Source organism: Lygodium microphyllum, chromosome 6 (genome assembly GCF_053477565.2).
Source record: "Lygodium microphyllum isolate KBCC chromosome 6, Lygodium_microphyllum_v1.1.10, whole genome shotgun sequence".
Taxonomy (NCBI): domain Eukaryota; kingdom Viridiplantae; phylum Streptophyta; class Polypodiopsida; order Schizaeales; family Lygodiaceae; genus Lygodium; species Lygodium microphyllum.
Window position 1 is genome coordinate 80,023,785 of NC_141140.1, and position 26,473 is coordinate 80,050,257.

A 26,473-nucleotide genomic window follows, 5' to 3' on the forward strand; every position below is an offset into this window, starting at 1 on the left:
AAGAACTGTAAGCTTTGTGTATCTTCTGGTGTTTTCACATTTCTGGAGCATATTTTTTTCAGTCCAGGTGGACCCATGCATTATCAAAACATAATTACAACACTGTCAACACATCAAATAGTTGATGTGATCAAAATTTAACTTAAGGGGTTAGGCAGCCATCCAACATAAGAAAAAGTTACAACACATCATCATGTATTTTCAGATATACAGATCAAAAAGAATTGGGCACAAGGCAGGAAATTAATCGAAATAAATATTCAAGCACCTGTCCAGATTTGTTGAAACTCATCAGAAGGTATTACTTCCCTCTGATCAAGAACCTTGCTACATAATTGTAGGCTTGCCAATCCAACAGCGAAATGAGGTGACTGCCAGCCTTGATCTTTTCTGTACTTGACTTTATTGCACTGGCGGTTTAATGCTTTCCTCAGAATGGATGATGCCTCAAATTTTTGGGGACCAATTATCTGGGAGGCATTCACCAACTAGCTCTTTGCCTCCTTCCTAGCCACATTCTCCCAATCCCATATCTTACTGGTGGTATTTACACTCAATCTCTCTACGCTTGAGATGTATGATGGATCTCGAGGTGACATTGAACAAGGCGGCACCTTAGAAACTTTGACCTGAGATCTCATAAGATAATCTTTGGTTCTGGGGTCATCAGTGAAGCAAAGAACAGTATTCGTGCATAGCATCTGCGCATTGGCAGGAACCAAAGGACGAAAATTCTGCAGCTTTGCATACTCACTGAGCAGATGGAACATGTAATCATACACATTATCCATTGTGAGGTTCCTCCACATGAATTCCTGTCCTGACTTCCCAATAGCCCTTGCCTGAGAAAAGCCAACCATTCAATAAGGAGCTTGTCACAAGCTTGAAGAAAAAGAACAAGAAAGAAACCACTTTTTTGCACAAGGGATAAAACAGCAGTTAAGGGAAAAAAAGCAACCAATCCTTTGAAAGAGAATAGATCATTAGGCAAATGTGCAGATAATCTTTCCAGTGCTTTCATGACTTTTCATTCTTACTATAATTTGCAGTTTCAAATGGACATATTTAGAAAATGACTGTTTCTGAACATAATCACAAAAACATAAATTGTATACATGGTTATCCCCCCTGAATTGAAGAGTGTTCCAGCAATATTAAACAGGATGGAAAGAACTTGAAAGTTCTGCATAAGTTCACTTTGCTATCACTATTCTCTTTCTCCACACAAATGTTTCAAGAGCTTGCATTCGGACTTGAAGTCAAGAAGCTTAAGAATTGCAAATAAGTATCTTACAACTGCTCATTAATGGAAACATATTAGTAAGCATTGATAGACCCCAATTTGCACATTTCTGATGAGTTTTTGCCAACACCGCCCAACATCCTGACACGCCATTCTCACTGCTCTCTGCCACTGCTCTTGTGCAGGTCTCTGGCACCACCTCTGCCCTCCACCCACTGCACACATGCTGATCCCTCTGCTCCACGCCGACCCAGAGGCTGCATGCAGGACTGCACCCATCTGCCACACCTCTGCACCACCCTGCCTGTGCTTTCTGCCATTGCCCCCACCCGTCTGTATCAATCAGACCCCCCCCCCCCCCCGCTGAATTCCCACCTTTGTTGGCCACTGTGCCCCGGCAGTTGCTGCTGTCAAACGCCTGCCCCACCTGTCCCACCATCTCTTTCCAGCCCTGTCCTTCCCACAGCTCCACACCCACGCACCCCTCCCCCCTTTCGACATCAAAGGTTTTTTACCAGCTGCTCCCTCCCTCTGCAGCAGCTTTCACCCCGGATGAGCAGTAGCAAGATCGGAAGCACCTTAGCAACAACTTGCAATGGAAACCTTTGGTCCAACGTCAGAGCACTTTACAGGTTCCCCCCCCCCAAATCAAACACCTTGCACATCATTCTCACCAAGGTACAACTCCAGTCCATTCAAACCATGGAGAAGAAACTGGAGGAGACCACAATCGTTAGGGGAAATAAGGACTCAAAAAAGGACCCTTAAGCTTACAATGACTTTCCGAATTGCATGAGATTTGAGATGGACCCATGAGAGGGAGTGGAGTGTACATTTTATCTGCTTCTTTTTTCCCTTGGGCATGACTTACAAGCTTGTCCCTCTATGCCCCGCCCTGCCCCCAAAAAAAACTTCTACCACCCTCATGTCAAGTGGGTTCCACTAGGCATCCAAAAAGATGGCCCAATTTAAAAACCCCCCCCCCTTTCCAAAAAGGGGTTTTCTCCCCCCAAAACCTTTTCTATGTCATGTATAGTCAAAAAATGCATTCTTTTGTGACTTTCCACAAGAAATGCTTTTGGTTATTCTCTTACCTCCACTCCAAAAATATTCTCATCTAATTCCTCCTATGCTCACACAACCATAGCCACACAGTCAACAATATCTTCTATACAACCCCCAACTTCTTTCTTCCGTCTCCATTTATATCACTATTCTAAAGTGTTCTTACTTGCATTCCTCTCCTCTGTAGCATTCTTCCCAAATCCATCCAGTGGATTAGCAAAGACGATCTCATGATTCCATCTTTGCTATCTATGTACACAATACAATGGATAGGCATGAAAAATAGAAAGAGGCAACATTCAAGAAGGATTCATAGGTTTACATGTAGCCTTCAAGAATTGGGCATCCTTGAGTTTGTCACCGTGGTACACTGTAAAATCATTGAACAAATACAATGCTTGGGTTTCAGGAAACTCGAGATGGTCTTGTTACATCAATTCAACATGTACATGGTGTGAAGGACAACTATCTCATGGGACTACTTGACAAGTCTTTCCCTAAATTGTAAGTCATCGCTTTCATGTTCTCAATTCTTTATTTGTTGTTGAGGTTTTTGATTCTTCTCTCCTATCAAATATGGTGCCTTCAGATTTTGTCAAGAATCAGCTTTTGAAAAGCTTGACTAGGGTATACAAAGCTCTACATGTGGATGTGGATAAGATAATGATAATTAAAAGGTCATTACAATATATTCTAGATCACAAGAGATTTTTCTATAATTTCATGTATCTATGCCTACATAGGTTATTTCGTACAATTCTCTTAAATTACTTCCTTGTCCATCTCTCAATTCTTTAGAATGGCCCATTCCAAACGAGTGGTTACTTCAACCATTCAAGTTGAAGCTCATACATGACATTTATAGTTCGCTAAAATTTGGGAGAGCTTTAAGATCAACGGGCCTTTCATGGTTTGTGCCAATTCATGTTTTTGCTTATTTCTTCAAAACCACTAATACACATCATTGTCCCTCCATGTTTATTTGCAAGAATATTAGTGAGGGTTTCTTTCATTCCAACTTTGAAGAAAGATGGGATGAGTTGGACGAGGTGCACAAAGGTGACTTCTTTTCATGTAGAGTGATGATCCATAGTGTTACCTTTCATTACTTGATTGTACATTCATCATTATACATGCACTTCTATTATCAATACTAGATGAAGAAAGCATGTCAATGGATTCCCGTGGAGTCCACTAAAGACATGGGACAAGCCTTTGATATTCAAATACATAAGCCAAGTGGAACCCTTAAGTTAGTCACTGATTGTTGGAGCCTGTAAAATCTACAGGAGCATCTTGTATTGATGGGAAACATAAGTACGAAGAGCTTTAACTTTTGAATGGGGGTAGGAAGGTGAGCTTGTTGAATATTATTGTTGTTTTATTTACACTCGAACAATTATATTTTGAAACTTACTAAATATTTTTTCTTTTTGAGATGGATAAAAGAATGAAGAAGAATTATATGGTATCAAGTGCTTTGCAACAAGTCAAAACTTGTGTGGAGATGGACAATGTATCAAAAATTCACAATGAATAGATTAAGGATTTGTTTTATTTCTTTTTATTTATTTATTTATTTATTTGATTCGTTGATATTGTATACTTTGGGTTATTTTATAATTTTGTTTACTTACCTTTCGAAAATATTTTTTCTAATTAAATTTTTTTAATTAAATTTTTAAAAATCCATTGCTTATATAAACCAATAACTAGCCCTCATTTTCACCTTCCAACTCTTCAACCACTGCTCTCTCAAACACCCCTTGCACTTGTCTCCTATCCCTCTTCCCCATCCCCTCTCTCAATGGATTATGCTTTTGCTGACTTCATGCAATTTTTCCAAGGCACAAAGTTTGCAAGGAGATCAAACCTGTATCAGGTCTTTTGTTCCAACATTAAATATTATGATACCATCTTTTAGTGTGCTCCAAGCTTGCAACACCCTATCCAATAAATGAATACCTACCTTCCAGGATTGGCCTTCAAGGATTCCAACAAGGACTAGGTGCCTTGCAATCTTATTACGTCAACAACATAGCAGCCTTTCACAAACAACTAGGTCATTTTTGTGAAAAACTCACCTCTATCTACTTCAAGAACCTCCCTGTGCACATGGAATTAATCACCATGGCATTCACTTTCTCTCTTGGATAACCACATTTAGGCTCCTACTCAATAAATGTGAGGACTCCCTTTCAATTACAATGAGTACTGAAGAGTAAGTGGAAGACTTGCTGAAAGATACCCATTACCGAAAGCCTTTACCACTCGACAAAGCAAAAGAAGAAGTCAAGGCTATATAAGAAGAAAAAGCTCTAGACCTTATGGTTAATAAAAGTATAGTGGCCGTGGAGGCTAGCATGGGGAGCGGCTTGGGTGAACAAGAGGACACCCCATCTATGATCGATGCAGACTATCACATTGACAACATAAGCGAAGTCTTCATCAATGACAATGATCTAAAAGGCACTATCAATTTTTTTGCTTGCTTTACTTAATATTCGGATTATTTTTTAATCCAATGTTTAAGTATGTGTTACACATGTGAAGTGCAACTGAGATTATTTCATATTTATGAGCCAAGGACCCGAGGAAATCAATGGATATCAAAGGCAAAAGTTTTCTACTAATGTTGCACAAATACTAAGTGGTATCCACTGCCAAAATTTGACCTAAGACATTTTATTAGCCACAAGTCTCAGTTTGGCAACACTAGGAATTGGCATTTGATGGTACTTAATGTCAATCTGGTGGCTAAAAAAGACTCAAGAACACTTGGGAGATGAATTGGCCTAGCCAATTTAATTGTTGGTTGGTCAAACTACTTTCGTGGGCACTAAAATCATTATTGAATTAATTTTTAAAATTTTAATGCTGAAAATTAATTTAATAATGAAGATAATGCTAGAAAATGGGATTAGAAGGCTGCCAGTTGGCAAAACTTGCCCATGCAAGTGGGAAATACGTTTTTTACGCTGGGGGAGAGAGACAAAAAGAGTCATTCTAGCCTTGTGCAAGCTGAGAGAGATAGAGAGAAGGCTAGCATAGTTGTTACAACAACTAACAAGCTATGCCCTGAAAAGACTACAATAGTAAGTGACAACAGTTTGAGGGTTATTTCAACCAAATAAACATCATATTTGGCATGTTCCATCAATGGAAACAGCTTGTATGGCTATCTAGACAAGGCAACATTTGATTTCTTCCATTTTCTCACAATGGAAGTTCAAATTCTCTCTCTATTCGGCATTCTCTCTCATTCTCCAATCAATTCCTAGCCTTGCTTCGAAGATCTCAGCATTCTAATCCCTAGAGACTAAGAACTTGTATTTCTCTTTCCTGTAAACCCTATTTTACAGTAAAAGTTAGGGTTTGATAACAACCTCGAGAAGTGTGCCAAGAGATTGAAGCCTCAAGTCTTGAATTTTTAGGACTGAGAATTAATTCTCAACAAGATTCAAGTGAGGGACCAAGCAACATTCAAAGTTGGGGCAAATCTCATTTCCCAGAGAGTTGGGGAAAGCCAATTGCTAGAGCAAATCAAGAGGCAAATCAATTTGAAGACTTGATTTTTTGAGGGGCGCCTTCAAGTAGGTATCGCCAGGTCTCCAAGGAGTCCACAATATTTCAACTACTCTTGCTCTGTCTACTTCTTTAAATGTACCAGAGAACTCTTGTACGAAGGCCTCAAAATTATATAGCAATGGGGATTCCTTCTCAACCAAGGGAGCAAACCAAGTGAGAGTTGTACCTGAGAGGAGAGTTTCTATGAGGCCGATCCAAAAAGCATCATTTGGGTAATGATTTGGTTACATACATACAAACAATTGTACCTACTAGAGGAAACCTCTGAATTTTGACCTTGTGCCATCAAATTTCTCTAGAAGACTGACCTTTTGTTCTTTCCTATGTTTACCATGAAGGTTGCCAATAGGCTAATGGACCTCTGGCTTAATATAGGCTTATCTCTTGAATCTCTTGAAGGTATCGTTGTAGGCCATGCACAGCTAAACCCAAACCTTGTGCTTGCTCTGCTTGTAGCTTTGCATTACTTTCTTATAGCTCTTGGATTTGTTGCTAGATGCTTTGTAAAAAAGTAACAATACCTTCCATCATGGACTTCGTCACAACTAGGCAAGATCGTGTTAGGAGTCTTGCCAAACTATTATGAGAATGGTAACTACTCTTTGAGAGCGAGGAGACTACTCTTACAACTTACGAGAGAAGAACTTGAAAGAGAAATTGAACTACAACTTGATTGCAAGATAACTCGATTACAAGAGAGCTTGATTACAAGAGAATGCTCTCAAGAGCGTGGCTTGATTACAAGACAAGACTAGAACAGACAAAAACTCGAACAGGACTTACCTTGCATAAGCCTCACAACTGGTATTGGCAAAACTGAAGGACTTGTAACCCCTGACTCCTATTTATACTAGAATTGAGGAGGTTAACGGGAAGCTTCTAGATGATAACATCATCGATGACCTAAGCATCATAGACATAAGTAATGATATAAGCAATGTTGATACAAGTGGTGATGCAGCCTTCTAGAACTTTCCAAAGAATTATCTAGAACCTCTTAGAATCTCTAGTACTTACTTGAACATTTTAGAATGGATTGGAATCCTCTACAAACTTCCTGGAACCAAGGGTTTGCATACGAACCAAGGGTTGTGCTTGCTTGAGCGTCCGTTACATCATCCACACAAGCATGCAAATCCACTTTCCTCTTACGATTGCTTATGTCTTTAAGAGGTTCCATTGGAAAATGCAAGGTAGGAGAGGAACTTGTGTAGATTGATTTTCTTAGTATAATATTGGTTTAAAAGGATTGGAGGGCAAAATAGAGTATGAAAAATGCTTAAATGAATATACAATATGGTTAGACACCTTTACATATGGGAAAAACTAGGTTTCTTTTGGAGGGGAGGGGAAGGGGGAAGGGGGGAAGCAAAGTCAATTTTTTGGGCCAAAATTACCCAGCCCTGCTAATGTGGAACTTGGGGCATCAAGTAGTTATATAACTATCTCTAGAGGGTTCCAAGCACCACATGTGTAGAGTTTTTAAAAATGAAATTTGATTTGGAGGCATTTTAATGCAAAATAGAATATAAAAAAATGGGTGTTTCAACTTGCAATATGATTGGCTACGTTTTGAGATAAAGATAACTTTTTTGGTGAAAAAATAAAGAAATTCATTTTTTGGGGGCAAAATAGATCCAACTTACTAATGTGGCACTTTTGGAAAAGTGGCAAAGTAATGTCACCTTTCCTAAGCTGAACAAATGCATCAAAACCCTTGGCTCCCCAAGACGAGCCTATTCCCATTAATCAATGCTCATAGCAAGGGATCCTTACCCCTCCCAACTAGAGAAGAAAAAGCCTTTGGGTAGCCCATCCTCACTTGGGCATTTTTTTGTCCATCCTGTGATTGGAAAGCATAGAACATCTCCTACTCAAAGAAAGGGGTGAAGAGTGACCCTCCCATCTCTTCAATCACAAGGCAGGAGATGCAATACCACACTTGCTCCCTACTAGTACCCAAGCTGAGACCATCTTCTACTAAAAGAGTTGTTTATAGAAGTCAATGGCGAGCCCCATCACCTCCTCGCGACAAGCTTACACCCTCCCATACTGATCAAACAAGCTATGGATTTGTTCCCTCCAGGTGCGAGGTTGGTGCACCTGAAAGAACTCTCTGCACATGGTGCACCTGATCAAACAAGCTATGGATTTGTTCCCTCGAGGTGCGAGGTTGGTGCACCTGAAAGAACTCTCTGTGCATGGTGTCCCCTTTCTTCGCCTAAAAAGAATCTGAGATGTGGAAAGAGAAATTTGTCCTCCTGTCCTCTAAGCTCACAAGATCTGCCTATGTGCACAGGTCATGGGCATGGAGGGTGTGATCACAGAGGGACTCCTGTAGCAATCTCTGGATGGTTGCCAAATCTCGTGGCAAGGTCCTCCTCCCAACACTGCTATCTTGCATGGAGGGCTGCCTCCTAACAAATCCTATTTGACTCATCTACTATCTGTGCCACCTCCTCTGCAATCCCCCCATCCTATGACCAATCCTTGGTCTAGAATTGTCTGATCTGTCTCCGCACCTCCTCGCACTCGTAAGTCGAATCCAAGGTCTGACATGGGCAGGGGTCAAGGGCTGAAGCCTGAAACAAGTGCACCTAGAGAGAGGAGGACCAGAGCACGATCTGACAATGTGGTCCATGCCAACTGTCCAATCTCACCCCTCTCGTAAACCGAACCCACTCACCCACATAGAACCTGTCCAACTGCTCTAGGAGAATGCCTATCAACTACCTGTAACCCTACGAGAAGTCAAATGAGACAATTGTGTCCATGGAAAGTTGGATCCCTCCAGACATCACAAGCTCCTATTGTGAAAACAAAGGCCTCCCAGGCCTCCTACTCATCATCTGCTACACTCTGGAAATCCATGCTTCTGCCCTGCTGATCTTTGAAGACCTCTAGGTTGTTCACATTTCCTCCAGAATCCAGAAGTCCACTTCAGGCAATCCAGCCACATCTCTATCTAGAAGCCAGCACATGTTCAAACCTCCGCAGCATAGACATTGATGATTTCAATGCATGAAGCCCTCAATATCTAGCCTCACCTGTAAGGCTCTGCCTGTAACAATAGTCCCATGATCCCACACAGATAATAGCAGCCTCGAGCCAATTGAGGCACATACTCCTCCACTCCAACCATGGGTGCTGATACAGTTGGGACCCTCCTGGAAGAACCTTCCCAACTCTACTGGCGTAGGAGGGGGAGAGCTTATGCTCCAAAAGAAGAAGGATGTTGTTGCGACCTGCAAGGGCTGGCTACAGCACCTGCAAAACTATTAGCTTCCTGAGATGTCGTGCAATAGATATCAGCAAAGAATTTTGTTTTCACTTCAGAGGAGGTGATTTTTTCTTCTGGTTTGCTAAATTCTATGGTGGACAACAGAGGCGTTTCTCACCTCATCAACCACCTACATATGTCTATAACATAAACCTGGATTAAATTAAGGCATTATTAAGCACCTATCGCACATGATAGGAGCTCATTGTCAGCAAGTTAACAAATTGCTCTTGTAGTCTGAGAGATTTCTTGTGTCGCAACTAGTTGGCAAATCAATTCAGTAATCTCACGTCTTTTTTGCGTCATAATTAACATTTCTGACTTAAAGATCCTTGAAATTCTGTGAAGAAGGGTGCAACCACTCATAAACCGGTGATCTGTGTCCGCTGTATCTAAATCCATATTACTTATTCTATTATCAAAATAAATAAATGCAATTAAGAGAATTAATTACCCTACACTGGGATAGTATGTCCGTTCTATCTATATCCATATAATAATCTGTGATTAAAACAAATAAGTGTACTTAAGAGAATTAAATACCAAATCACATAAACCTTGATAACTCACCAGATGTATATAGCTGGGCGCTGAACCTAATCTCTTTTGACCTCTCTCATTTCGTTTGGTTATGTTTGTGACAGCCCAATTCTACCATATTTGGGCTACCAATTTGCTCAAATTGGCAACAGAAACACCCTAAAAGCTAATACACAGGCCTTTTTGAAGATCCGAGCAACTTTTTCTCAAACCATCACGAGTCTCTAAAACATGTTAGCAGCAATAAGGAAGCATAGGATGTTTATAGAGTGAGCAGCCTAAAAGTACAAGTTCAACTTTTATTTTGTATCCTGCTACATTCTCCTTATATTGTGGATTACAGTGATTTTAAAACATTGCCAAAATTCTAATCAGTTTTCTCAAAGACCAAGCAAGGAAGGTCACTGTGTACAGGAAGAGATGCAGTAGGAATTTTCCAGTAGTCAGTGGTATTAATCTTTCAGTTGTCCATCATGATAAGGACAAGACTTTCTCCACTCCCCTTCTGTCAGGGGCTTCTCAAGGTACATAGCATTGGGACTCTGGCAAATAGCACCAAGTTCACAGAGGAATAGAGGTGGATCGTGGTCTTTTCAGAATGGTTTCCCCCTTCCCTTCCTGCTATTCTTTGCCTGGATGTGCAATGTACATATCATAGTGCTGCAATTTGTTGTGTGAGCTTAACAATGCCCCCATGCATTTTGCTACTATCTTGCACTATAATTCTCCTGCTACTTTTGTTGCCCTTTGCATTTGGTGGACAGCAAGATGCTCCAACGCTAAGTCTATCGTTATCTTTGATGCTTTCAACACTTAGTGCCTTTGCTCTCACTAGAAAGTAATTTAGAGATCACAAAAAGATGATTCTTGGTGCAGCATGCCATTGAGATGACCAACTTCAAAAGACAAGCTACATCCACCTTAGAAACGGTCCTTTATTAAATGTAAATGGCATTTGACAATCTCGAAGCAGTCCTATATTTAATGGAAATGAGCATGTGCTGGTCACACAGAAAGAGGAACCTTTGCAATAACCTAGGAAATCCTTACGTGTATGAATGAATAATGACAACTCAGAAAAATCAAGAAAATAATAATAGATAGATCCCTAAAGGAAGGGGCCTGCATTATTTTTATGCATTGTAATGTACCTATGAACACAGTGGATCAAATTGAAAACTGAAGTACAAACCTCATCTAAGTGCCAATTACCCCAGTCCACTGCAAACTCGATGGATGGACATAAGTTTTCACGTCTTATTGGCCAAAAGTGCACCATTGGGATAAGTCCCCTAGTAAAGAATTCATAATATGTCGGACTCACCACAAGCACAGGTGAATCACATGCAAATATATACTTAAAGCTCACGGACCATGCATGTCCTTCTGCATAGATCTTGAACCTGTATCCAAAATATGAAGTTAAAATCTCAAACAAACATTTGAGCTTACATATAGTAAAGTATACTACACAGTTGAGCAGGCTGTATTTACTGATATAAAATAGCAGTTTTACTGCATAATCTAATCAAGGGCTTCGATACACTACATAGGATTGTCTAACATGTTAAACTAGTCTGAATCAGTTTCATTGAATTGAAATGTAAGTCACATAGGGCTGACACATCACTTATTTTTCTGCTTCAGAAAGTTTCTTTCATTCCATGAATGAACTATAATTAAAATATCCCTACATTTAAAAAGAACTGCAAAATCTATGGCTATTAACCATACAAGTAAAATGCCATACCTATGTTTGCACTGATCGGACAGCTTGGAGTTCTTGTACCCAGCCTGAGCCTCAGCCCACCAATTCTGTTCACAGATATAACTGCTGAGTATCGAATGCAAAACAGTCAGACAGGTCCACTTTGAGCGAATCAGAAGCAAAGCCATACCTGCCGAAAGATCTGAGCATGCCAATCCTCTGTTGAATTACATTGCAAAAGTTCTTGACGTACTTTTGAGCCAACATCAGGATTTCCTTTCCAATATGCATTTGGATCCCTTTTTTCCCACTCAGTACTTTTGGAACCATTAACAATGCTTTCCATTTCTTCAGCCCACGGTAACATATTTATTTGCGGCCTGCAAGTAGAAATATATTCTTCTCTTTTTTTTTTCGCAAAAGGTAATTGTATTAATTACGAAAAAAATGGTACAGAAATATATATATATCTCTCTCTCTCTCTCTTTTTTTCGTAAATCTCTCTCTCTCTCTCTCTCTCTCTCTCTCTCTCTCTCTCTCTCTCTCTCTCTCTCTCTCCCCCCGAGTGTAATTTTCCAGCCCTTTGAACCCTTCGTGGAGCACTCCCGCGGCTCCTAGATTGCTGCATGAGAGCTCATGACTCACCCTGCACAGCACACTCACTTGAAGGCACAACAAGACATGAGAACATTTGAGACTCGCAACAAGAAGACAAGGAGGCATGAAAGGTTTGCATAAGGCCCCATAGAGGGCCACGATCTCTATTGAGAATGGGGGACTATCTACAAGACAAGCCAAAGGCACAAGCAAGGGACTACCTTGATCTATGAGGTGAGATGAACGTCCACCTAGGATCCAACTTGCACACGAGTCATGACACAAGCTATGTCCATGAACAAATAGGGATTGGACATCAAACATGCTTTCCAGTCATAGAGCCAAACGGGCTCATCTTGAGCATGGGAGCTAGCATCACTATAGGTCACGAGCACGTCCCAAGAGCTAGCATCCCATAACACCAACCCACACCATCCCGATGTACGGACACATCGGCCTACAAGCCAAAAGTCCCCCTGAGTCCTATAAGTAGAATTCAACTACTCTAAGCCTAAAATGCCATTGTGCATCACACTACGTCTGACCAATGCTACCAATGCCCATCTAGATGTCAAGGATATAACCCCCTCCCCCCCCCCTTATGAATGATTGATTTTTATCCCCTTGAGCTCGATGGCAATCAGCAGTCTTGATTAATAACTATACTCATAAATAGGCTATCGCCAATAGCCAATCTTTAGCATTGTTATAAGAAAACTCAATCTAAGAAAGGTGATGCTCTCAATCAAATTGTTTGCGAAAAACACATGCATGCAGCATATCCTCCATGGTTTGATTTGTCCTATCGACCTATCCATTCATCTCAACATGCTCCAAAGACAACATGGAAACTCAAGTTTCCAATTTTTGGAAACCTTATGCCTAAAATGGCCACTGAACTTAGTGTCTCAATCATTGACTGTTTTATCAAGTAAACTATGAAGCCTATAAAGATGCTCAACAAAGAGACCATCCAACTTGTGGCTTTTGATAGTCATATCTGTGGGAATGAATCAAGCCATTTTTTCCAATCCATCAACCACAACCCAGATTGCATCATGACCTTGATTCATATAGAGTAATCCTACTAAAAATCCATAACTTCTTATCGAAAATTTATAAAGAAGATAGCATCCCCACTTGTTTGTGTCGTCCAACTTTATTAAGATGGCACTGCAAGTCGTGACTCAACCAAAGTCTTTATGTGTGGCCAATAAAAGTAGCCAACCACCAAGGCCAAACTTCGATGTATGTGAGGGTATCCCACGCTCAGCATGTCATGACTCATACAAAATATTATTGCCAATATCTTGATCATCAAGCACGTATAATTTACATTGTTTACAAAGTAATCCATTACAAATGAAATACTTTTCCGCCATCTTTCTCTCAATAACCAGCTTTCGAGTGTTTGGACCACCAAAGCTTCTTGGGCTAGTAGGTCCGTCTTGGACTAATTGCTAGATCGTACCAAAGTGAATTATTTTTAGCAATGCCCTTTGAGAGAAAGATACAAATTAGACAAATTTCAAAGAAGAACAAGGCATTAACTTCAAGGATCCAACTAAGGGTATCAGCAACTATATTAGTTGCACCCTTGCGATGAGGGATCTCAAAGTCAAACTCCTCTCCATCCATCTCGCCTTATGGCTACTGAGATCAAGTTGACCGGAAGGATACTTTAAGGAATGTTAGTTGGTCCAAATAATAAACCAGCCGCCACACAAATAATGATGCCAAATTTAAAGCACATGGATAACCACCAACAATTCCTTCTCTTGGGTCGTATAACATGTTTGGCATTCGTGAGCTTACAACTCTCAAAAGCGAGAAGTTAGCCATCTTGATAAAGTATAGCACCAATAGCTTAATCAATAGAACCAAATGAACTTCAAAAGGTTTATTCAAATCAATAATCTGCAATATCAAAATAGTAATAACCAACCGTTTCAATGTTTGAAAACATTGTGAATGGTTTAAACAACTAGTCGACTAAGGTGCTTTTTCTTGCTTCAGATACCTTTAAGTTTAGCAATATGAGCATAGTCCTTAATGAGCTTTCAAAACAAGCCAGCAAACCCTTTAAGAGACATAAGACAATACACAAGTAGTTCATATGCTCCTCCAAGAACTTACTATAGATAAGTATGTCATCAAGAAAAACAGCTATCCACTTTTCAAAATATGAATGAAATAAATCATCCTATCATCTACTAGAAAGGTCCAAGAGCATTGGTTAATCCAAAAAGAACGAACAAAAATTAAGGGTGTTTACCACGCATTTGAAACACAATTTTCAAGATATCCTCTGAAGCTATCTGTATCTTATGGCATCCTCAACCTTAGTGAAATAGCATGTATCAAAGTCAATCTATAAGATCATCCATTTGAGATGACCAATATTTGTTCTTGATAGTCAACTTATTGAGACACTTAATAATCTATGCAAAAGCACATTGTGCTATCCCTCTTTTTGGTGAGAAGAACACGCACACCCCATGGAGACTTACTAGGATTAATAAAGCCCATAGCTAGATAATCATGAAGTTTCCTAGCTATCTCATTCTCCTCTTTTGAGCTTGATTGATGCAATTGCTAAGAGATAGGATGGCTACTAGAAAACATTTTGATACTATGATCCAATTTACCGTGACATGAGCAAAAAGTCCATTAGGTAATTCAGATGGAAAGACATTGACATGTTCGTGTGAAATCAAATCCAAATAATTACTCACGACTAAATTAGTGTCAACATTATTTTTAAAAGAAACAAAATTACATTGCACCATAGATGATTGAACATTTCAATAAAACAAACATAAGTAACAACATTTGGATCATGAAAACCTCTACTAAATTCCAAGCTAATAGCATACGTACATTAGGTTCAATGATCTCGGAGGATAAACAGCCCTTGATCACATGACAATGCCCATAAGCTCAAAAGAAAGTACATGGGTTTTATAATCAATGGACAAAAAAAAATCTATCAAAGAACCATGGCATGCCAAGGATGACATCAACATGATCAAAGCTCATCAATCAGAAGTCCAAGGACTCATGGTACTGTTGGATCGAAAGATCCAATCTTAACACCATCCGATCCCAACGATTCATGGTTGGTCCCTCTGCGTAACAAACACAATATTCTCAGTCAATGGATACTATGTCGAGTCAACGTCTCTAAATTAATCGAGAATAAAGAAATTTGTAAGAAAAATCGTCACCAAACAAAGCTTTGACTATTTGGCCATTAATATGGCCAGTGACCTTTAAAAGGTTATATACGTCAAACACAATTTTACAACCATTGCAACTACTCACTTTAGCAAAGCAATCCTTTGCTAAAAATTCAAAAGAAATACCTAGAGCTTCAACAATATTTACTAAAGCCTTTGAAATCGATTTCATCTTTTTGTTCTATAGACACTCTTTATCTCCACAAAAGCACCCAATCTGATTACACATAAAACAGCAACCCCTAGAGAGATCTTTACTACAAGTCGCCTTGCACTTACCATGCTTCTTGCACAGCTTCGAAGGTGACTAATGAGTGACTACTGAGATAGAATTTTTATTTGGCTTGAAGGTAGAGGCAACTCAATGGGACCCACCTATTGACAAAAGGCTATCCCTTTACAACCAAAGTATTGTCAAAGTTTTTAGCATACCCGTAGATGTCATCTAAAGAATGCAGAGAGTTGCAGCGCACCTTGTTCTAGTAGTCTAGCAACAACCCGAAGAGATAGTGCATATACAATAACATATGGGGGTCCTGCAAGACCTTTGTTTTCTTAAGGTGTTTAAACTCCTATGATATACATCTAGGGTCTTCTTTCCCATGTCAAGCTCAAATGCTTTACGAAAATCTTCAATCCAGTCATTTGTCACAACCTATTTCTGAAAAACCATCTCCAGCTTGGTACATAGCCCTATCCACCAAGCATACACTTTTCCCTATAGCATACTCTGTATCTATCCAATACATTGAACAATATCAAACTAATACAAATCAAAATAAACTATACATTTGGCAAGTCACGAGTTTATGTTGGTGTCATCACATTCCTCCTCCTCTTCTTTAAAGGGTTCAAGCTGGAATTGGAGATTCGACATCCCCATGGTTGTCGACACAAACAAAAAGTGGGGAGTGCATAGCTCAACCAATTGTCGTTGCATGTCTTTAATTGAGCTTGGATAACCACTTTAAGCAAGTTTGCGTTAGACTTCATGGAAGAAGATCCTTTGGGACGATACCCATAGCCCCGTGCATATGTTCAAGTTGATTGGGCATCCTCCATGTGTTGAGATTCGCTTACAACTAATGCATCAAGAGGTAGGCATACTAGGAGAGATCATGGTGTCGATAGAAGAAAGTGGTCTGGAGAGCGAAGAAAGGGAATGAAAGTACAAAAGGCAATTATTTTGTGTGTAAGAATAAAGTGTTTGAGACAAAAAATGTGAGAGATTGCCGATTAGTAGAACTATAGGATGGCGTCAAAACAATCTACCTTTAATGCAAACCTAAATATGTTTTTTTTTTAATTAAATAAATAAGTGTAGCAAGGGGATAAGCTGAGGATTAAATGGGCGGTCCTTAAGGAAACATTAATAAAAATGATTTTATCATGTGGCAAAAGGGCAAAAAGTTGCCACCTTTATTAATAAACGTGGCTTGCAAGCTAAATCCAATATTTGCTTGCACATGAACTACCCAAAAGATTATGCCACGCAGAACAAGAAGTTAGAGATAAAACACTTTTTCTCTAGTCCTAATTCTCACTAACCCCTCCTCACAGAACCTCTCCCAAGCAACAGTTGTAAGGCAATAATAAAATAGGCTAACACACCTCCTCGTTATGGCACCCCCTTCTTTCTCCACACCATAACTATCAAGAACCCACCATATAGTCCCGGGCAGTCGAGAAATCCTCTCTCTCTCTCTCTCTCTCTCTCTCTCTCTCTCTCTCCATCACATTCTTCTCTTCTCTCACCTCGAAAGTCTTCTCTTCTCTCTCTTTAACAATAATGTTAACATTAACATTAAAGTTAGTTGTAATATTAACATAAATATTAAATATTAAAAACACAATAAATATGTCAAATATATAACAATGATGTCCACCTACAAGATGTGTCTCCCATTTATGCCCCACTGATAGTGTCCCATAACACCCTAAATAAGATAAAAGTGTATCTATCATGCACGAACCATCACGATCCCGTGAGCAAAAGTAATTTTATGCACGTCATTGAATCTTGCACAAAATATCAAGTTGATACTCTAATACCAATGAAGCATCCATCTAGGATCCAACCTCCACATAAGACATGACACAAGTTATATCCACAAACATATAGGAACTAGATATTAGACTCACCTCCCAGTCATAGAGCCAAACAAACTCACCACGAACCTGGAAGCTAGCAACAATTCAAGTCATGACCACAGTCCCAAGAGCTAGCATCCCATACCAATGACCACCAAGTTCCAACCCACACCATCCTGATGCACAGACACATTGAGCTACAAGCCACGAGTCTAAGAGTGGTGATCACACACAGGCCGAGTTTGCTTCCTCCTAGCATATTGCACTGAGCATATCCTATAGTCTTCTTGTTGAAACCAGCCTTCTTTCCATGGATGGGTAATAAATCCCTGATTACAACTTAATTACAGCAGCAAACAATAAATGCAAATCTGAAAATACAAATTTACTACTAATCTTGGACAATGCACACGGTGATTGGCCCCAAAATTGGCGCCCCTTTCGGTATTTCTTTAGCTTTATTGAAGAAGAAGTTGATTTACAATGGGATTCTCCCGATCCCCTTCGCAATCCAAACTCCTCTTGCTGTCCAAAGTGACCAACTAGTCGTCAATCTGATTTGGCCCTTGATTCGGGCACTTAATTGGCCTTCACCCACTTCATAAACGATGGAAATGCCCCAAATTTAATGGCTAGCTAGTCCTCCACCTGAATTTAGCTGAAATTCACCTTCAGCCCTGAAAAATCTAAGTCTTGGAGCTTCCAATTTCCGGCACGCTTTCCAATACTGCTGCTAAACCCTAATTTCTGCTGTAAATTAGGGTTGACAGTCAGAGAAATTTGCAGTTTATCAGCCTCTAAGGGTCCAAATGCTAAGATCTTTAAAACAAGGCTGTGAAATGGCTGGGAGATGAGGGAGAAAGTTGTAGAGAGAGAAAATTCAAAGTTTTGTTGCAAAGAATGATTGAAAATCAATCAAATGCAGCTACTGCCTTGCCACAACAGCATTAAATGCTGTCGCCTACAGCTGAGACATCTAAATCAGCTGTCACCTTGTACCTGGATGCAATTGCCCAGCTATGCAGGGTTCGAATCTACATTCGCCTCCTCAAAACTCACTCATGGCTAGCTGTAATGGCTGAAAATAGGTTAGCCATGGCTGCTCACAGCTCTCCCACCTTTGATACAACAAGAATGATCTCGTTTTTCCTCTTCTTTAGCCTTTTACCAGCTTGTATAAGCAAGTTTGCCAAGTGGCAATCTTCCCAAATGGTTTTTCCAACATTATCCATCATTAACTATTAATTTTCAACCTTTAATTACTGAAAATTAATCTAATAATTGTTTCGGTGCCTAGAAAAAAATCTGACTGATCAATAATTAAATTGGCTAGGCATCTTCCACTCCCGAGTCTCTCTGTGCTATCTTTGACCATTAGATCAGCATTAGGTACCATTAAACACCACATCTCTAGTGTCACCAACTAACACTTATGGTCAAATGAATGACCTAGGACAACAACTGACACCAGATACCACCAAGTACCTATACAACATAGCTTATAGCAACTTTTGCCTTTGACATCCCGTGATTTTCTCGAATCCCAGGCTCGTAAATTTACTCTAACCCCAGTTGCACCTCACATGTGCAACATTTGCTTAATCATGTGATTAAAAATTAATCCAAATGTTAAGTGAGGTTTCAAAAATACATGTCCTCATGACACTTCTTGTATGTGCCCTAACTCATAACTATCGTGCATCATTGTCTCTTTTCATTACCTGCACTAGTTGTTTGAGGTTAGCCCCTCCCCTCAATATAGTATGGCCACACCTCCAGAGCCCGTAGTGCTTCTTGGTTTTCTAGTTGCTAGATGGCCACACCTTTACATTGGTGTGTTTTTGTGTACATGGCTATCTCTATGGTTTGGAATCTATCTTCAAAGTAACGAGCATCCAAGCATAGGGCTCTATTGTAGTTTCACACCAACATTTTAGGTGGCTTTGAAACCAAGCTTCCTTCTTGGATAGGGTGGTAGATGACCTGATTTAACACAATTTGAAAGAAGCAATAAATTCACAAATCTGAAATAAATACAGCACCACATTAGTCTTGGATAGCCAACACCCAATTGGCCCCAAATCTAGTGCCCCTTGTAGTACTTCTTAAATTCCATTACATTTGGCTTTCACTAATGACCAGCTGCATCAAACTCCAATTTGCCCCTTGATTCTGACACAATCTGGGCACAAATTAAATCTAGTACACTTGCATGCAGGTCAACTTCAATGTGGATGTCCAATCGTCATGAGATCTGCTGTAAATACTTCATTTCCAACACCTGCTCTGATCTTCATCTTTGGGCTTTTGTTTAAGGGCACACACTCAAGGTGGTTGAGAAACCCTAATTTCAGCTGTAAATTAGGGTTTTGACAGTATAACCATTTCTGTCCACCATCAAACAATCGAGGAAAACTCTGAATGACTGATATTTAATCACACACTTCTTAAGATCGCCAATAAACCCTAATTATAGCAGTAACTAGGTCTAAATTCAGCAAAATAGTGCTGAATATCTTTAGATTTGCTGAGATGAGGGAGGATAGTAGACGAGAGAGAAACCTTCAATCTAATATCCAAAAACTGCTGTAACAGCAATCCTCTCCCATTTTAGACGGAGAAAATTAGGTCTTCTGCTGGATTTTAAGGTTTTGCTGCTGTTTGAACCCCAAATTTCTGCACCAGCAACTGTCAATGACCTCGATTTTAGGGTTTCTTGTTGTTTACAGCCCCAAAATCTGCTCAAACTCAGGTTGCTTTGCTCTCTTGAAGCTTCAACAGCTGTCTCCCTACTCAAATTGAGTTCTTCACCCTCAGATCTACCCCAAAGAGCTCAGAATGGGAGAAAAACGGCCCAACATGGAAGATACACTTGCATGCCCAAAACTAATCTAAACTTGACATTTGGCAAATTGTCACTTTCATTGGGGCCTCCACATGCAAAAACGAGCTATCTAGCCCTTTGGCCCTGCCCTCATTTTAAATTAACATTACATGGTGCCTAGCCTAAATTCCTAACCTCTTTGAACTTGAAAGTATTGAAACTTTCCACAAACCTTAGTCTAGGACACTAAATCATTTAAATCTCTAATCCCCACAACACCAAAAGTCATTTCCAAGGGTAAATTCAATGTCCTTGACCAAGTATTGACTTAGGTACCCCATTGGCACTTGTCCATAACAACTTCTACTAATGTCCCCCACTTTCAAAGCTAGGTCCTCATCTAAATAAATCTTATCGCCTTAGAGGGCTCTCTTCTTACAGAGGAAGGACTTTTTTTTTTCTCTATCCCCAAAGCGAAGGATTAAAACCTTGTGCTTGGAGTCTTCTTTTCCCACCCTCGAAGCACTAGCTATAGGTACCGCTAAAGCCCCAATTTTGTCTACAAGTGTCTTAACATCATCCTATGGCTACCCTTCTCCTCCTATTCTACTACTCGTACACATAATGCCCTAGCGTATCTTCAAGCCCCTTCTTCCAAAGTGGCATTCATTACCTCAAATCTTGTTCATTAATGTTCCCTTTTTCTTTTTAATCACCTCAATCCATGGGATGGCCACCTCTATATGCTTCAATGTTGTCTTTGCCATTTGGCCATGAGAGGACCTACCTTTCATACACTTTTAATGCCTCTTTTTCCTTTTGTATTTCTTCTTGCTCATTTACTTCTTTTTTCTTAAATATATTTAGTTCTTTCAATATCAAGATTTCAGATTTGCAAGCTTATATTATTTTCTGCATTTCAATTTTCAATGTGTCCATTTCAGTCAGCATTTGTGCTTGCAAGTTATTCTTAATATTTATCTGCATCTCTTGCATTTGTGCCTTTGATTTGCTAATAACTAGTTGATACAATCCTATGGGAATGGGGAGAGAGAGAGAGACAGAATTCCCATTTTGGAGTGAACACTCATATTGGCCATTTGAGGTGTCTTCCTCATTGCAAGTTTAGCACCATAAGTATGTGGATCTTAATACCAAGGATGATCTAGCTCCTAGAATGCTTCTGGAATCACCCTATTTGACATCTAGTAATTGTGGCACTCTTCTACTTTACAAACTTTGTAATCAATATAATTTTCCACAAAGAGAGAGAGCCTTGAATTTTGGAGTTTACTTGAAAAACATTGGCCAACTTGCTATTTTCCAACTTCATGATGAGTTGCATTAGGACCCCTGAGTCTATGAGTCTAAGTCCAAAATCCATTTTTCATGTGGTTAGTTTTTGGTTCCCTAGCTCAATGTGGACACCAAGCTGTTTTCAAGGGCAAGTGGGTATGAGGGATAGTAGTGTGTTGATAGCTAGTCCCTCAAGTTACATCCTTGGACATTTGGATGGGTGCTAGACTGCAGTAGCATTGGTCACAATGGTCATGAAGTGACCTAGTGTGAATGCACTAAGGACACCTCAGAGTTAGGACAGCCGAGTCCTTCTGTAGGACTCTTTCATATACTTAATGGGAACATTATGAGATATGCCAAATTGGGGGCATATTATTAATGAGGGATTTCAATACATGCACTAAAGATAAACAAAGTGACGTTTACATAGATGATAATGCCATGTTCAATGAGATTGCCATAGAAGAAGTAGGCCTACATAGGAGAGCCCACGACAAAGAAGTAAGCACCTATGGGACACATCTATTGGCCATGGGAAGTGCATATAGGCTAGCCACTTTTAATGGCCTACCACAACAGCCAGGATCAAACATTCTAACATGCTGGAATCACAAAGGAAGGGCAAGTATTGTGGACTATCTAATAGGCTCACTAGCATTGATACCAAACAATCAAAACTTAAGGTATCTAAGAGACCAATTGGCATAGCAACAGATCATGCTATTTTGACCTTTGTGATCTCTTCTAGACATACGAGGGATGGAACACCATGCCTCCCAAAACATCCTCAATACTACTTTACACACAACACCTCACACATCCATAGTGGCTCTCTACATACAAGTTTATTGAGCCAAAGATGAAACATCAGGTCGGAGAGATGGATCTTGCACTACGAGGGGCAATGCCTCCTCAGAAGCACCATTAGCGGACAATGAAGTGCCACCTTGTCAAGGAGTGTGTCGACTCACCAAATTGAAGCCATATGCTACCTTTTTTCCACGGATGTACTTTTGAACACTTCAGATGCTATGGATTCTTTGCAACTTGGCAACCTTTGATCCCATAGTTTTTGATAGGTATACACACACACTTCCAAAGATCTTTGCATGAATCTCTCCCCTAGCAACCTTGTCACTCCAGGATTGGCTAGACCTTCTTATTCATTAGAAATTTTCAGTATTTCTTGGCTGCACTCATTTAGAGTATTCAGCCACTTTGTATATTGATGAGTAATGCAATATTTTTCCAAGAAAAGAAAACGTGTATGGGTGGGTGGGTGAGTGTGCATGTGTGCGTGCATGTGTGTGTGGAGAGAGAAAAAAAATCAACCTGAGCAGCACTCAGCATTCACCAGCATATTTAACATCTACCAGTGTATTATAATGCTTTTCACAATTAAATTATATGCATGAGTGCATGCTTCCTTGTGTATGCTATCTTATGTACTACAACAGTTTTTAATGAAAAAATTATGCGTACATGTAGAAACAGTATTGTATGAGAGAGAGAGAGAGAGAGGTACCATCCCCAAAATGACCAATCAGGAAATGGAATGTCAAAAGCAGTCTTATCACTGCAGTATCTGAACAGTGGTGGTGGAATCTTATTTCTCTTATAGTGATTCTTCAGAACTGCAGGCCTGTCCATACAATCAAACATAAGGTCCACATCTGGAACCATACCAGGATATTTTTCGAGCAGTTGCAGTAAGCCCCAAAGTGTGAACATAGTTCTAGGAAGCACACAAGCATAGTAGAACTCTGTGTACAAACGACCTCCAATGATAACCACACGAAAAGCAGCATGTTTCTGGGCATCTTGAAGGTTTTCTTGTGTTATTTTGTTGTCTCTCCAAGGAGCCAAATCCTCGTAGATCCACTGAAAGTAGTCAGGGCATGAATGAGTATGGCCAGATAATTGGGGCTGTTGACGAGGCATCAGTGTGTGTGAAAGGCAGCTTAAATAGTTGCATTTTATAATCGTGGGTAACCGAGCTGCTCGACTCCAAGGATCTGGAGACTCAAGGTGGAAAGGATGCCAAGGGGTTGGTCTTAAGTTGTCTCCTGCTATTGTTTGGGTGTGCAACATAGAGTATTGCAACTGCATGAAAGATTGCAACAAATCTCTCTCTCTCTCTCTCTCTCTCTCTCTCTCTCTCTCTCTCTCTCTCTCTCTCTCTCTCTCTCTCTCTCTCTCTCTCTCTCTCTCATATCAATAATCGATTATTTGACACAGCATCACAGAAAGCTAAGAGTCATTACACACTTAATTTTAAAAACAGGAGTTGTCACTCACTCATACAGAAAACTAAGAGCCATTACACACTTATTTAAAAACAGGAGTCATCACTCACTCACACCCGCACGAGTTAGCACCCGATCATCAAAGGTATACCTGGTAATATACGAGCACCGTTCCTGTGACTATGAGAATAAAGATAATACCGCCAGTAACAAAGGCGGAAAGCCTTGATCTAAGAAGAGAAGCTATCACATTGGCTGGGCCTGCAGACTTATGATTTGGATGCAGTTTACGGAGTGCCATGCTAATCCAAACCAGTGCAGATCCTTCAAAAAATTTCAGACTTTTGAGAATTCCCTTTACAGAGGTATTTATTAGAGCTCCACTATGCAATGGACAGTATACCCTCTGATAATCTTAAGGCCCAAATTTCGGCCTTTGAAGATTTCTCTCTGCGAAGGTATTAGAGCTTTTCTGTGCAACACACAGTATATCCTCTGGTGATCTTAAGAGTATACCCGCTGGTAACCTTAAGGCCCAAATTTCGGCCTTTGGAGATTTCCCTTTGCCGGGGTATTAGAGCTTCTCTGTGCAATACACAGCATATCCTCTCTGGTGACCTTAAGGCCCAGCCTTGTGATGCATCCCTTCTTCAGCAATGCTCTGCATGGGCTGCCATCAAAAATCCCAAAGTGGGGCATACGTCAGGAATCCCAGTCTGCTGAATTGAGCTAAAATCAGGCCCAATGGAGTCCTGATACCACTGAGATTACCCACTAGAAAGCGAAGATTGTGTGGAAGGTTAGGACATTGGATCGTAATCCCCAATTGGTTTGCCTCCAATGGAGCTGGGGAGAGTGAATCGCACAAAAGCCAAATAACGCACACGTGATCAGACGCCAACACCAGGACATCCTCTGTATGTGTCTCTCGCTGTCGTTGTCTGTGTACGTGTGTCCCTCTGTTCTCTGTCTGTGTGTGTGGGAAGATGTGTGTCTGTGTGTGTGGGTTTGCACATATGCGTGTGGAATCGAATCAAGCACAGAACCAATACCATCAGCTAGTAGATCCAGGGAATTGACCGTAGTTTAAATATTTAAACGCAACAGCTTTCCAGCCCTTCTGCCTTAAGCATGTGTTAGAAGCCTTAGAACCTGGAAAGAGGAAAAGCAAACAGCCCAGATACACACACACAAGATCTTTAAATGCCTGAGAAAATAAAATAGTACATACATAAATAAGTTAGAGATATACAATGTCCTTGCTCACGCTGAGTTAGATATATATACACTGTCCTTGCTCATGCTGCCAGGTGTAAACGAGTGTGACCCAAAATCCTCCTCTCTCTCTCCTCTCTCTTCTTCTGAAACAACTCTTTGAAATCAAGTTATTGCTTTTGATGTTCAAACTCTCTCTTAAATACCAGCTTCATAATTACAACCCTCAAAAAATATACATTCATTGTTAATAGCATGACAAAATCCCAATTTGTAGTGTAGAATTCTAACCATTACAAATATCTCTCTCTCTCTCTCTCTCTCTCTCTCTCTCTCTCTCTCTCTCTCTCTCTCTCTCTCTCTATGCCTCAAGATAGTGCTGAAAATCAAAGTCTTCCCAAGTAATCCTAGACCCCAAAGAGCCTAAACACGCACAAGTGCATTAACTTGTGCACGTTCGTAAACCCATTGAAGCACCACTGGCCACACGTAGGTCAAACAACTCTTCAAATGGACCTTTTGGCTATGTGGAGGAGAGAGAAACGAGGAAACTCGACTTGCAAAGGGGGGCAAGACAAAGAGAGCTGCATGCAAAGTGATGAGCGAATAGTTGAACAACATGTTGCCTTAACTTGCATAGTGAACTTAGTACCTTTTCTTTTTTAAGGGTATTAAGTTGACTAGTAGCAATTCCCCAAAAAATGGATTTCAAGTAAATGGTACCTAGCCACACAATAAAAGCTTGGATGGACGGTGGGCGCACATTAGATCGACTTGTCTCTACAACCATTGAGAAGGCTTTCAAATTATATGGTGTGCAAAAGAAAAGCAAGGTGCCAAGACTTGGATAGTTCAAGTGGTAGTGAGGTGGCATGTTAAATCCAATGGCAACGATTCTATTCTCATGAGCCCAGGTGAAGGCATCTTATACAACGTTAAAAAAGTGATTATGGATCTATTTGACTAGTCACAAACATGGATGATGTAATGGAATCACATATGTGGTCATTGGGTGGCCCTTGACTACATCTTGATGCACATCATGTACAATCTAAAAGTAATTATGGGCTTACTTGGCTCGTCACCAAGATGGATGTTATAATGGGACCACGTGTTGAGTTGGTAGTCAAAGCTTTGAATGCCTCTAAACTATAAATCTTGATATAAGCTTAAATATTCAATTAATCCAAAATCCTTTTGTGTCTATAAGAAAATTAGGGCAAGATTTTGATATTCAAAATTAAAAGTTAGACTTAAAAATATTGTTTACCTCAAAAAACCTACATTGGCCAAAAGTCTTCCGCAAATTAAATTCTCTTATATTTACATCTAAACATCAAAATGGATATGTGGTAGAAGGTCTTCTTGTATAAGTTTTCTTATCACAACTTATTGTGAAACTCTTTCCACTTTGAGTTTTTGTTGTCTTGTTGCAACTTGTTGTGAGACTGTTTCATTGAATTCATATCAAATTGTCTTGCATACTTTGAAAACTTGGAAATTATTAGTATATTTATCACAATATAAAGAAACCACAT

General features: G+C 39.9%; 1 protein-coding gene across 1 annotated transcript; it reads right to left on the reverse strand.

Annotated features, from left to right (window-relative positions):
- On the reverse strand, positions 1-24,913 carry LOC148034725 (uncharacterized). Its single transcript, XM_087679686.1, has 6 exons — positions 23,872-24,913; positions 23,000-23,577; positions 11,615-11,804; positions 11,467-11,531; positions 10,909-11,119; positions 1-842 (listed from the first exon to the last, which is right to left on the reverse strand). The coding sequence occupies exons 1-6, from the start codon at positions 24,019-24,021 to the stop codon at positions 489-491; spliced, it is 1,548 nt and encodes a 515-aa protein (XP_087535812.1). The 5' UTR covers positions 24,022-24,913; the 3' UTR covers positions 1-488.
- Positions 24,914-26,473: the final 1,560 nt, after the last annotated feature.